Raw genomic sequence first — 13,621 nt, 5'->3', positions numbered from 1 at the left:
AGAACAATGTTCCTGAGGAGATGTGGACTGTCTGTGAGTGTGGGCTATGCCATTACATGGATTTTATTTGAAGTTTCAATAAATAAGGAAACAGAAATGCCATTGTCCCCTGCTCTATGGGGCCATTTTTTCTCTGTTGTGTAACCTGGGAAAGGTCCCTGAGCCTACCACCGTTAATTCAACCACACACTAGTTCCAGGACGCATTGTGTGTTTTTTTTTTTAAATAAAATAAATAGAATTTATTTATTTTAAATATATGAGAACACTGTGGCTGTCTTCAGACACACCAGAAAAAGGTATCGGGTCCCATTACAGATGGTTGTGAGCACTATGTGGTTGCTGGGAATTGAAATCAGGGCCTCTGGAAAAGCAGTCAGTACTAACTGCTAAGCCATCTCTCCAGCCCTGGGACTGTACATTTTACTCAGTGAGCTGAGATACAGACCTTGTGAGCTATTTTTGAAAGCAATGACGTGCATGAGCAATAAGATCTCCAACTAGTCTCTCCCTCTGGGTTTCGCCCTGGCTCTTCTACAGGAATTGAGAACAAGGGTTTGCGATTTGAAATCCTGCTGTCTGCTTGTACAGTACCTCTGAGAGGACCCTCGCTTCCCAGGAAGAATGGGGGAAGGTCAGCTGGCCCCAGACAACCAGTTTTTTACTTTATTCATGTGTGGCATACAGAAGATATTACTTAAAGGGGGAAAGGCTTGTGAGTTGTTCTATAGGCTGTTTATCTTCTCTTACAGGGCTATTTCACAATTTAGTGAAACTGCCTGGCTGCTTTTCCACCTTAGGGTAAAAAATCAGCTGAGCTCTGTCCTCCCTTGTAGATTTGCCCTGAGGAAACTATGTTACAGTAACTCCCAAGGTCACAGTAGGAAGTCAAGATACCCTCATCACATGGAGAGCAACCTTGTGTAGTTGGAGACAAGGTTACGTCTTTGGGGCTCACACGTGGGGAGGTGGGTGTTCTCTTGTCTTGAGGAGCTGTGTGTGCTTGGATACTGTTAGTGAACATGAAGTCTAAAGCCCCTTTAGAGTCAGTATAGATTCTTTGTCTGTGGGCGCCACCCCCTTCACAAACACTGTTCAAGGGTTTCAACTTTGATGCTTGCTTAGAGTGCAAGGGTCCTGACTGGATGGCCATCTGAGAAAAAACTCTCTTGAGTGGAGACTGCATTGCAACAAATGTCTCCCCCCATTCCCACCCTGCTGAGGAAGCGTCATTTTCTCAAGGAGGCAACCTGGTTGTCTTGGGGGTAGGCAGAAAGATACTATCTCTCCCCTCCCAGCTATTCCCACCCGCATCACCAAAATATCATCCCAGCACTTCTTAAGTTGATGTGAGTATGCAATGGGAAAGATTTTAACGAAGTCAAAAAATGTTTGAAAGTCTGCCAGCATTTATTTCAACATCACTGGACAAGAGTCCTTGAGAGCAGGGGCCTGAGCAGCCGAAGATCTTGATCACTGCGCATGGCCCCCATGTCTAGGATTCCAGTGGTCTCAGCTTCAGGTCGATCAGCGTCCTCTCCTAAGGGAGAAACAGACAGACAGGTGGACCCTTAGAAGGCCTGCTGGAACTGAGAAGAGGGTTCGTGTTCTGTGTGGGGGAGCGCAAGGGGGACAGCCTGGCTTGCTGTGAGTGGAAAGAGAGGCAGGGGCTAGCTCACCTGAAGAACTTGGACACACGTGCCAGAGCTCTCTGAAAGCGGTCCCTCCAGGACCTTGTGGAAGGAGCAGGCTCCCTGGCCTCTCTTGGGTCGCTGGATGAGTTCTCCATGGTGTGAGCAAAGGTCACACTGTCCTGGGTGTAATGTATTAAGTTTCTCACTTTCTGAAAAAGAGAGTTCAGGCCGTACTTAATCCCAACATGGCTGTTGCCCACAACAACATTCGGCTACTGTGATGTGCATCTGCATAGCTGGTCGAGGTGCTGAGGACAAGAAGGGCCACCTGCCCTGTTCAAACCCCGGCCCCCTCGAGGGTCTTCCAGACTACATAGTAAGAGACTTACCTGCCCAGAAGGCGGAAAGTAGGGGACTAAGTTCATCCTTCCTACAGCCTGTGTGATTGCTCCAGGGACAGACAGCTGACTCCAGGAGTTCTCTGCACAGATCTGCTGAGCTGCCCACCCTTCTGGGTGTGGAGTGTCTAGCCTGGCCCCTGCACTGCTNAAANCCCGCCCNCTCCATAGCTNTCAGNCCCAATCNCCTGGTTCCTCCCTGTTTCAGCCTAGTCCAGCGTGCTCAACCAGTGGATACATTTCTCTGAGTGGCCTGTGTCCTAATTCCCGCCCCTCTGAACTGTCTTATTACTGTCTTTGCTGCTCGTCCTCACTCTGGACAGCCCAGCAGCCTGAACACAAGTTCCCCTGGCTGAACCGAAAATGCAGAGGTCTTCGGGTTCCCGGTGAGTGGCCCTTCTGAGGGGTTTCCACAGACAGAAGTGCTCCTGAGGCCTGCCTGTGGTCTCCCTGTCCAGTTAGGACTGTGATGTTTCTCATGGCTCTCAGGAGGTGCAGAGTCCAAATGCTTTCTCCAAGGCCGGAGTCTATGCGAGCCATGGTGCCCTGAGGCCTCTTCTAGCTTTCCTCCCTGAGGAGATTGCTCTCAGCAGGTCTTGCGCATAACTGCTCCTGTGTGAAACCTTCTGGTGGGTGGTAGAAATATTTTGGGACCAGGTACATTTCTATAATGTGCAGGACAGTTGCAAGGGTCAGACACAGCTTTTAAAAGTTACCAGTTTAAACTTAGATCTGTGACTCATTTTGTGTTATCTCTTGGCCAGTCATTAGTCATATTGAGGATTTGCTTTATAAAAATTTCATTGGGGGATCTGTTTTTTGTTTTTTTCCTGTGCTATTTCCTGATATAATTTTTGTAGCGATTTGACAGCGTTGGTTGTGGTCTTCCTTAGAATTCCCTGGTGTGTATGTTCTGCCCTAAAGTGACTCTGTGTGGCGCTTACCACCATGTTGTGTACTGACTGTTTTGGTTTTTTTTTCTCTGGAGTTCACTCCTCCATCTTTGTCCTCCATCACATGGCGTTAGCCATTTTGAGTCCTAAACATTGACATCGAACTCTGCGCAACAACTTTTCCTTTTGTTAATGATTACAGCGAGTGACAATCCTGACCTTTTGATGTTTTTGATTGAAGAGCTTCATACTTCCTTTTATTTTAATTTTTCTTAGCCTGATTTTAATACTTTTCTCTAACGGAGTCTTTCAGTGATTGTGCCAATATGCTCAACAGATACTTTGTCTATTGTACTGTTACTGGAGACTGTATTAAAACACTTTGAGCATCCAGTTAATTGAATGTTAGTCGGTTTTTTTATACTAAAAATTTCTATTCAGTAACCTTGTACAGCATTTCTCACATTTAGGGGATGACTTTTATCTGGTGTGTGGATTATTTCCTGTAATCCAGAGGTGGATTTTTTGTTTGTTTGTTTAATGGAATGCAATTACCTAAGCGAATTCTTACTGGTCACAGGACAGAACACAAGTGCCTGTGGAATGTTCAGCCATAACTGGTTTACCTGAATGCTATGCTCCTCTTTCCCCACCAAGCCCTAGGCGAAGAGGCAGGAAGTTTGCGAGACCCAAAAGTCTGGAAAAACTAGGGCAGAACAGTGTCTTCTGCTTGTGACAGTACCACTGTACTTATGAACTCAAAGCACATAGCCTGAAGAATGTCAAGCCGGTCAATAATCCAGCATGGTTGGGGAAGGGGGTCATGTGTTTCGAAATCTAACTGAGGGGTTATAAACAATAGATAACTTTCGGGTTTAGAGAGAATCTGTTTTTTTCTAAAGGTGTGGCCCTGGTCAGTCAGCCATGTTCCTATGTATGGCCCTACACCTAGGAGCACATTTTTGAGGCAAGGTATGGTGACTGGTGCAATATGGGAGATTCAACTTAGCCCAAACTGAGTAGCAGATTGTTTTGACAGCTGTTACAGCCATGGTATCACCATCCACATAAGGGAATACAATAATTTCTGCCTCTTCAAGTCTTGGGCATGTCAAAATTATGCCTTTTTTTTTCTGTGTAGAGTCTCTGGGAAAGGAAATTATCAGGCTTCTTCTATATGTAACTAACATTAGGTGTTAAATCCCCTCTACTTTAGGGAACCGCGTAAGGACTTTTCTCCTGTGACAACCTCCAAGAAGGAGGAGGCTACCCCATTAAAGAGACGCCTGGTTGAGAGACATAAAAGGACTATGGCTGCTGCTCATTCATCGCACATGCACGTCAAGAAATTGGCTGTAGAAGAAGGAGTTCGAAGTAAGTGTCTTTCACTAGGTGGGGTAACTGAACTTGTAGGAGGAAGCATGAGTTGTTCTGTCACCAGTGCCATCACTGACTTGCATTGTGACTTTCAGTAAGGACTCTCTGGTGTATAAAATAAAATCAGTGTCAGGTACCAACTATTTAGTAGGAGAAATGATTTGCCAAGCATCAGGGAGCTGAAAAGATCAATAATGACTTGAGAACTCAGTATGGGTGTAGGATATTTTAGAAAAGGGGTGGTGGAGGAGGAAGTAGCAAACAAAATATGACTCTTCTTTTACAGCTGGAAAGAACACTGCACAGCAAATCCAGGCCCAGGTTGACACAGCAGCCCAGGAGGTAAGGAGAGTCTATTGCCTAAGGGGGCTTCCTCATTAGCCAGTACCCAGAACCTTTCTACTATATCCCAGAGAGAGTTCCCTTTTCCAACTGTATGACCTCCTCCTCTTGTGGCACTGGAAAAATTAGTCCTCCTTGGGCCTCAGTACTTGCAAATCAAAGAAAAAAAGTAAGATTGAGTGGTCTTCAAGGTTGCCACAGCTCTGAACTCAGTTCTTATTTTCATCTAAAGCTATTTTCATACTTTAATTTTTTCCACATACATCTGGGTGCCTGATTCTCATATTTGATTTCTGCCACCTCAGGAGAGCTCCCAAGGGCCTGTGCTGCTGAACCAGCACCCAGAAACAACATCTGTGCCATATACTCCAGAGACCGTGGGGCAACAACTGATGGTGTCCCTTCCTGGGGAGCCCCATGGGACCTCTGCCATGCCAAGCATGTGAGTACAAGAAACATGGATTGTCCTGTGTTTGGGAATTCCAATGTTGTGCTTAGTGCCATGGGAGGGTGACAATAAGAAGATGAAGATAAAGGAGTAGGGGAAGGAGAAGGCAGCAACTCTGCCAAAGAGGCAGGGACATCCTCAGATTTCACACACACACACACACACACACACACACACACACACACACACACATATATATATATATATATTTTTTTGTCTTGTTTTGGGGGAGGGGAATTTAGAGCTGGCTTAGTTGGTTAAGTGCTCAGTTAGCACACACACACACACACACACACACATCNATATATATATATATATATATATTATTCATAAGGGTCTGGACAATTGACTTTTTCAAAGTCTCTGTTTCCCAGCAAGTGTGTTGGTGAACACAATCTATATCTATATTATTGGGAAGAGGACTAACACAAAGTCTACCACATAAGAGCCCCTCAAAAGCAGTGAAAATGTATATTACTTTTTGACAGAGAAAGAAGGTCCTGTTGAGATGTTGGAGTATTATAAAGAGGGCCACAGGGCCTCTGGGAAACGACTAAAGGCCAGCAGAAAAAAATTCCTGGAAGTGAATCTGAGTTGTCTTTCATGGCTAGACTTGACTGTGTAAAATGTAGGTAGGATCCAACCACCGAAAAGGGATGCTACTTACATACCTTCAGTCACTTTCAGACTAAAACACAGACATTGTGACTCATCATCATCTTCACTGAAGCCCTTGGAGAAAAAAGCCAGTACAAATTATTTTCTTAGAGATTCATGTAAAAGAAAGGAAAATGAGTCTATCAATAGGAGGGGTTTGCCCAAAGTGTACGGATAAATAAATATCTGTGCAGTCATTTGGATTCCCAGATCTCTATGTTGCAAATCTCTGCTACTCTGTGTACTGGTAGTACATGTCCATGAGAATTTTTAATCCCCTGGCCTCTCCTCCTCTTCTTCCAGGTGTCCAAGCCTGATTCTTCAGCCCTGTGCCACCACTGACCCTGTGCTACTGCAGCCACAGGTCATGGTAAAGACTGGGATTCAGAACAAGGGGAAGCAACGAGCTTTGTGGATAGGAACTCTAGTGGACCAAGTGGAGGTTGGGGAGCACCTGGGAGAGGCTAGGTGCTAGAGGGCCACTTGTCATAGGAGAGGACAGATTTTCCTAGTCTTCATTCTTCCATATCCTTTCTTCTGCAGGACCCCAGTGCCTCCAACCAGGCTTCAGTTTCTGCTACCTTAGAGTGGCAGGAGATGCTGGAGGCTGCTGAAGCTCTGCTGGCTCTGAAAAATTCATCTCAGACACGTCACCAGCCCTGTGGCATGCCAGGTATGTATGGATATTTGAGAGGTGAGAGCTTTCAGTAGTTGGGAATCCAGTGTTGGTGGTTTTAACCAGCTCAGAACCAAACACTCAAGTTCCTAAGGCTGACTGGAGAGAAGGTGTCTCAGAGCCACTAGGTGAATTTTCAGGTTACTACATGCTTTGTTCACTAACAAATGGCTAGTGTCCTGACATCAAGAAACAGGTAGACTGATGTCCCTGAAATAGCAAAGCCTTACTTCAGGGGAGGCAGTATATCAAGTAGAAGGATTAGAACTATGTGTAATGGTTCCCAATGCATGGTTGTGGTTGTATTCCAGACCACTGTAGACTGAGGAGGACTAAAAGGACAAGCGCAGGGGATAAGGGTCTGAAATAGATGCTGACTTAGGGCATCCTCATGGAGATACTGAGCCTGGGCAGTCTTATCAGGTTAAATGTCACCAGTGAGTTTCAATGACTCCCTCAAACACGAAGGGCTTCATGAGTTCAGAGGAGTGTTACATGGTTGGGGAGTCTGAGATAAGAGGCTGTGCACTGGTGAGACAAAAATATCAATCTGGCATGTGAGTGGGAAGCTACTCTGGGTATGCCTGAAGAAAAAAGACAATTAATGAAGCTGGAGAGATTAATTATCACTGAGGTCTAGCAAGGAGTTTAATGTAGGTTGGACCAGCAAACCTGTGGGGTGAGGAGATTCCTCAACTCAATAAGGATTATATCTAGAGACCCCAGGTTTGACCAAAAGGGATTACTGGCTGTAACTGAGAGATGGTAGAGCTAAGAACAGAGATAAGGGATTATGATGGGATGGGTGTATTCCTGGTCTTACTGAAATCTCTCTCTCTCTCTCTCTCTCTCTCTCTCTCTCTCTCTCTCTCTCTCTCTCATACATAAAGTGAAGAGAGAGCTGAGCGGAGCATCACGTATGTGATTTGGCTCTGGACTTTGTTGGCTCTGGACTTTGTCTTTCTGTCTCCAGGTACTGCTGGAGAGAGGGGACTGCAGCTGTCCAACCCCTCTATGCCACCAAGGCCTACCAGCTCTGGTTCTCTGCCTTCTGGACATCTGGATTGCATGTCCCTCTTGACTTAAGAACCCAGACTATGAGGCCTCACTAGAGCACTGCCTGTTTGATTACTGTTTCTGAACTTGCAAAATGGCTCCTGTCCAAAGTGCTTAATGTGTTTTTTAAGCCTTCAGGTATTTTATAAGCTTTAAGATCCTTTTTATGATGTAGGGCAATTACTTGGCTTTCCTATGTTCTTTACCCCCATCTGTAATTTCTTTGGAAGCTGGGGCTTTTTATGTGTCTTATAAAATGCTTTGTGCAATCTAATATGATCAAACAATCTATCAACGGGGTTCTGAGTGGTATCAAATGCCAGTGTTTTCCTTTGTGTGCACTCACTCGCACACATATCTGCACACTACTGTACTTAAAACATGCATGTGGAAACATGAGGATTTTCACATTGCATCTAGATTTGTGTGTTACCAAAAATAAATAATTTTGTAAGGCATTAAAAAGTATTTTTTTTTATTAAGCGGCGTATCAAGGAAGACTATTTTGTTAACCAGTTAGCTCAAAATCAATTCTATTAAAGCATCAGGCAACAGGTTCAAAAGAGCAAACATCAATCACAATGTCTTTCAGAATTTCACAGCCCTTTTATTTGGTGCCCAAGTCAGCATTATGCAGTATTTAATGGGCTAGCTACTTCATCCTTGCATGATGTTCTGTATCCTCTAATAATTAAAACTCAACACAGAAATAGAGACCCTACCAGACACACAGAAATCTCACCTTTCCTTCCATGCCTCTTCTCATTTCATTGCAAATTATTGATAATATATATATCTGCTATTACCTTTTGTCCTGATGCTCTGTTAACAAGAATTCTGATATTCTCCATCTGATGGTGGAAAAATCAACATGAAAAAACAGGATATTGAGCAAGACTGAAAAACATCTCACTTCTACTTCCTTGAGTAGTTTCATGGATACATGATCTCTAAGTCCATACTTCCACAGTGACAAATGATTAAAGTAAAGTATTCCTTAAGGAAGAGCTGTGATCTGCTATACAACTGTATCTTTGACACATGTTGGTCCCATAGCTGAGTTAGTCCTTCTGGTTTCATAGTTACCACTAGGCAATGTTTGCAATTCTGAGTTCACAGAGCTATGGTGCACACAATTCTTGTATGATTGTTTTTTATCCTTTACTGGTATGTAACTTTTATCTGGAATCCATTTAAAATTTATATTCATATACAGTATAAAGAAGACATCTGGTTATACAAGCACCATATGTTAAACATTCTTTATATAATGATGGTCAAGAATACATGGACTGCAAGACCTGTGAGACGTATGGAAGTTAGCTGAGAAGCCATAGCAATAGGCCATGATAAAAACAAGAAAGAATTCTAGCTATAGGTGTAGGATAATTCTCATGTATGCATCTCCATGCTCCTATCTCTACTAAACATAATGTTAAACAACCAGGAGAAATCTGGAACACTTAGCTCCTGTACTGGAACTGACATGGAATACTGGCCTATGGATTAAATGTTCTGGGTTATTTAGCAGCTATATGACAAACTCGTTTCTATCTTGCCTGACTTGAAAGGCTGCAGGAAATAGGTTGACATTTAGAAACCACTCATAACAGAAGCCAGAAGCATTTAAGAGCTGCAGGCCTTTTAGGGAACAGGAAAGTAGGAAAAGCTAAATAGGTAATTGAACCTCTGGCCCACTGGCAACAGTCTTCCTATACATTAAGCCAGAACTCAGGACTGGGAAGAACCTCACGAAAGATTGAAAGAAAGCACACCTGTTAAAGGTGAATGGAGTGGTGAATAATAGAACTCAATGAATAACTAATTGCATTTCACAGTTTGAACAGAACCTTGTGAAAGATATCTATTATTAGCTTTAATTCAGTTCTCAAATTTTGAAGCCATAGAATCAAAGAAAGCAGGCAATAGAAAAATATAGAACTGTAATTCTTCACCAAGCAGCAGTTGATTTAGATCATCTTCCCCACTGAGGCAACCCACACACAATCACTGCTGAAAATGACAGGTAGAGAAACCACCCAGGAAAAGATCTGGCAGCGCTAAACAGCTGGACATTAGGCTCATACTAGGTATTTGATAAGCAGAGCACCTTATAGGGCCTAATGAACCCCCTTGAGGCCAACAAGACAAAGCCTGCCTAAGTTCTACTATATAGCAAGGAGCACGGAGTACACAGGCCATTCACTGGATCAGCACTGGGAATATCAGTGGATCTTAAGAACTCAGTCCCTGATGTCACATGAAAGTGATTGTGTAAAGCTGTGGCCCTAAACCCACAGAAAACAACAGCTTCATATCTCTGGATGAAATGAAAACGGACGCAAACTTTCAATGACATTTGAGTTGTATTAATTATTTTTCTCTTGCTATGATAAAACACCATAACCACAGTAACTTACAGAAGAAGGGATTTATTTTGGCTTTTGGTTCCAGAGGATTTAAGAGTCTGTCACAGAAGGGAAACATGGCAGCAAGCAGTTCAGGTGACAGCTGGAGCAGGAAAGAGGGCTCACATCTTAATTTTTAAGGAAAAGCAGAGAAAGCAAACTAGAAATGGCCTGAATCTTTACGTTCTTCAATTCTGCTCCCAGTGACATACTTCTCCTGGCAAGGTCATCGCTCCTAAACTACTGAAATCATTCTACCAACTGGGGACCAAGTGTTCAAATGCCTGAGACTATAGGAATATTTTTCATTTAAGCCACCACATTCCACTCCCTGGCTCCCATACTTTCATGGATATCTAAAAATGCAAAATGCATTTTGTCTGATTTCAAAGGCTCCCATAGTCTCAACACTGTTTAAAAATCTAAAGGCCCTACTGAGACTTGAGGCAACTTCTTTGTTTTATTTCCCATTATTTTGTTTCCATTTATCCAGCACTAGCCTCAAAACAAGGACAGATTTGTACCCCCTGTAAATCACTCTATCTTTTAAAAAACTTTTGATAGATTCTTTGTGAATCTACCATGGACCCAATCCAACTCATCTGCCCTTTGTATCCACCCTTTTTCTTTGCAACCTCCCCCACAAAATTAAATTTTAAAAAACTGAACAAAACCAAACTAACAACAAAAACAAAACCACAAATTCTTTCCATAGAAACTGTAGTGTGTCCACACATCTTTATTTGAAAGTATTCATTGCAATAAATAAATAAATAATAAATAAATAAATAAATAAATAAATAAATAAATAAATAAATAAATGGATTTGGTTCAAGTCCCCTGGCTCCTGCTACACTGTCAATCCTGGATCCTCATTGGGACTTCTCTCAGATATCCTGTTGTTGCCCTGTGTCATGGAGATCCTGCAGCTTGTTTCTGCAGGACTGGCCCCTTTATGCGCTCCGGCAGTTCATAGATGGGGTAGATGTTGGGATAAGCCAACTCAAAGCCTTGGATTTCGGCCTGAGTAGTAGCTGAGCTGGTCAGCCTGCCAGCACTCTCCAGCACTGCCCCAGCTAGCTTACCCAATGACATTTCACTGCTATGCTTGAGTAACCAGCAAACCCACGGCCACATTCATGCCGGCAGGGCCAGCTCTACTGTGTTGCCCAGGCGAGGTGCGGAGCTTTCTCTCCCTCCTAAGCCCTACAACTGGTGAGTCGCTGGGCCAGCATTTTTGCTTTGATGACCCAGGGGCCAGCTCTCCCACCTGTCACAGGTGATGAGGGACAAGGGGGCTGAGTGTATATCTCCTGCACCCATGCCCCCTCACAGCAGATAAGTGGCATGATGAGTTCTCCCTTGGGCTTGCCCTCGATGCCTGCTCACCCATGCCTGCCCCCACCAGGGTCAGCTCTACTATGCTGCCCAGGTGATATAGGGCCCACTCTCTAGAGTGCTGCAGCCAGTGTATGAGAGGCAGGACCTCTCCCACTCCCATACTCTCTGAACTAGCTCCAAGGCAATTTCTTAATTGCAGCCCCTGTAAAATAAAAAAGGCAAACCACATATTTCTAATATGTAGTGACACAGAATGCATATTACTATTCCAAAATGAAGGAGTGGGGGTAGAGTAAAGAAATACTGGATCAGAGCAAGACCAAAACCCAGCAGGATAAATGCCAAATTCTGTCGCTCTATGTCTGATGTTGAGACTTTAATTTCAAAGGGCTTAGATAGTCCTACTCCTCCAGCTTTGCAGTGTGCAACTCACAAATGTCTCTTGGACTGATTCTATTCCCTGTATTTAGCACTCCCTGGCTGATGTCTCATGACCCTGGCATCTCCAACATCTTGGGATCTCCACCACAACCCATCCCTTTCTTTCACAGATTCAGCTAATGACCTCTCAGGGCCCCATGCAATGACTCTACTACAATATATTGCCTGGACTCAGTGGCTCTCTGAAATGACAGATGAAGATTCCATAACCCCTTTAATCAAGTGTCCTTCATGACTCTAAAGCCAGCATAACATGATTAACACAGCCAAGTTTATGTGCCATCTTGGGATTAATGAAATACTGAAACTGCTAGAACGCTATAAGACAAGACAAGGGAAACCAATACCAGCAAAGACTAGTGAGGTAGATCAAGTCAAACCAAGGCCAGAACCTCCTCCCACTGTCTGTGGGGTCATATTTATATTCTTTCTAAACATCACACATCCTCTCATGTGTGTCTGCTTCAGCAAAACATCCTCTCACCTGTATGCTCCAGCAAAAAGCATTACACAACTGAGTTTCCAAAGAAATCAGAAACTTCCCCTTCAGTGTTCCTTCAAAAGTCATTGACTGTGGAACCAAGACAACAACAACAACAACAACAACAAAACTGTCAGGCATGGAAAACTTCCTTTAGAGTTGCTGGTTGGGGGAGTGGTTGGTTGGCTCTTATGAAGTATAATCCACTGAGGATGTACCTGGTGGGCCCATGCCAAAGTGCGCCTCTGAGTAATTATATCACACAACACATCTGGTATAAAGGGGTTTGTTTGGGGGAAGGGAGGGGAGTGAAGGCCTGAAGAAGGGAGAGGCAAATGAGTAGACAGGGAGAAAGAAAGAAGAGTAGAAAGAAGGGAGCAGAGCATGAGGACAGAGAAAGGTGGTGGGGTGGGGTAGAGAAGGACAGAAATGGAGGTGGATTACCTTAGAGTAAGGAGCTAGTTGCTTGTTGTTCTCTAGTTGTCAAGCTACAGTTAGCTTAGCCATCAATGTGATCAGAGACCCCAGAAGAATAAATTGTAATCTAAATGGCTATGTATCAACTAAAGTTCAAAGATTTGTCCATAGTCCACTATCGCAACAGTTGTTCCAGGTTTCTGTGGTCTCGGTGATACTGCAAGCTGAGGCAGTTTTTGACCATCAGGCCTATGGAGGTGGAACATGGAAGGGACTGCCCTCATCTTGTCTAAAGCTATGTGTGGCAATCAATTCTCCAGATGTTCTCTATTTGTCCACAGTTCAGGCCAGGCCCTGGCAGCAGTGGAGGCACTGGGGAAGTTATGTTTCGTGATTATCATACTACAGTCCCAGTGGCATCCTTTGTCATGGTGCCGATATCTTCTTAGAGACTTTGGGATGGGGGGTCACTGTTAGGATTTGGGAGTCTCTGTCGTAGTAATTTTAAATATATTAAATGCCGTATTCAGCAGGTCTCTGACAGACTTGAGGGCTAGTTCCTACCAAACATATCTGAGTTAGACAATCTTGGCTGTTTTTAGTTATCTGACCTTAATTGTGCTTTGCAAACATAAAACAGGAGACTAAAGCTTAATCTTGTAATTAACTGCATTAGTTCTTTGGATTACTTCAAATGTATTTATGAACACATTAAAGGATTTGATCATTTATAAACTTACGGACTACCAATTTGCATTTCTTTTTTTTAATTAGGTATTTTCCTCATTTACATTTCCAATGCTATCCAAAAAGTCCCCAATACACTCCCCCACATCCAATACCCACCCACTCCCAATTTTTGGCCCTGGGGTTCCCCTGTACTGGGGCATATAAAGTTTGCAAGTCCAATGGGCCTCTCTTTCCAGTGATGGCCGATTAGGCCATCTTTTGATACATATGCAGCTAGAGTCAAGAGCTCCAGGGTACTGGTTAGTTCATATTGTTGTCCCACCTATAGGATTGCAGTTCCCTTTAGCTCCTTGGGTACTTTCT

At 43.7% G+C, this 13,621-nt stretch overlaps 1 protein-coding gene and 1 long non-coding RNA gene across 4 annotated transcripts; one reads left to right on the top strand and one right to left on the bottom strand.

The window, feature by feature from the left end:
* Positions 1-1,380: 1,380 nt before the first annotated feature.
* On the bottom strand, positions 1,381-2,130 carry LOC110287492. Its single transcript, XR_002377220.1, has 3 exons — positions 2,023-2,130; positions 1,679-1,842; positions 1,381-1,539 (listed from the first exon to the last, which is right to left on the bottom strand). It is a non-coding gene; the product is annotated as an uncharacterized LOC110287492 (long non-coding RNA).
* Positions 2,131-2,331: 201 nt separating this feature from the next.
* LOC110286907 (doublesex- and mab-3-related transcription factor C1) lies at positions 2,332-7,940 on the top strand. Of its 3 annotated transcripts, none has more exons than XM_021153559.2 (7): positions 2,332-2,417; positions 4,141-4,298; positions 4,588-4,643; positions 4,949-5,085; positions 6,052-6,112; positions 6,292-6,421; positions 7,398-7,931. In XM_021153559.2, the coding sequence occupies exons 1-7, from the start codon at positions 2,395-2,397 to the stop codon at positions 7,508-7,510; spliced, it is 678 nt and encodes a 225-aa protein (XP_021009218.1). In that variant the 5' UTR covers positions 2,332-2,394; the 3' UTR covers positions 7,511-7,931. The 3 variants fall into 3 exon arrangements, with proteins under 3 accessions (XP_021009218.1, XP_021009217.1, XP_021009219.1); XM_021153558.2 differs by having other exon boundaries at positions 2,334-2,417; positions 6,052-6,118; positions 7,398-7,940; XM_021153560.2 differs by having other exon boundaries at positions 2,336-2,417; positions 6,052-6,118; positions 7,315-7,940.
* Positions 7,941-13,621: the final 5,681 nt, after the last annotated feature.

This window comes from Mus caroli, chromosome X (assembly GCF_900094665.2).
Source record: "Mus caroli chromosome X, CAROLI_EIJ_v1.1, whole genome shotgun sequence".
In the NCBI taxonomy this organism is placed as follows: Eukaryota; Metazoa; Chordata; class Mammalia; order Rodentia; family Muridae; genus Mus; species Mus caroli.
Note: the sequence above shows the minus strand (reverse complement) of the source record. Positions and strands in the feature narration are given on the sequence as shown.

What these genes read in the sequence shown, in the direction of transcription:
- LOC110286907 (XM_021153558.2), top strand. Translation starts at nt 2,395, where the DNA reads ATGCAGAGGTCTTCGGGTTCCCG. An exon ending in TGTAGAAGAAGGAGTTCGAA is followed by an intron (nt 4,299 to 4,587) that starts GTAAGTGTCTTT and finishes CTTCTTTTACAG; the next exon opens with CTGGAAAGAACACTGCACAG. An exon ending in ACCTCTGCCATGCCAAGCAT is followed by an intron (nt 5,086 to 6,051) that starts GTGAGTACAAGA and finishes CTCTTCTTCCAG; the next exon opens with GTGTCCAAGCCTGATTCTTC.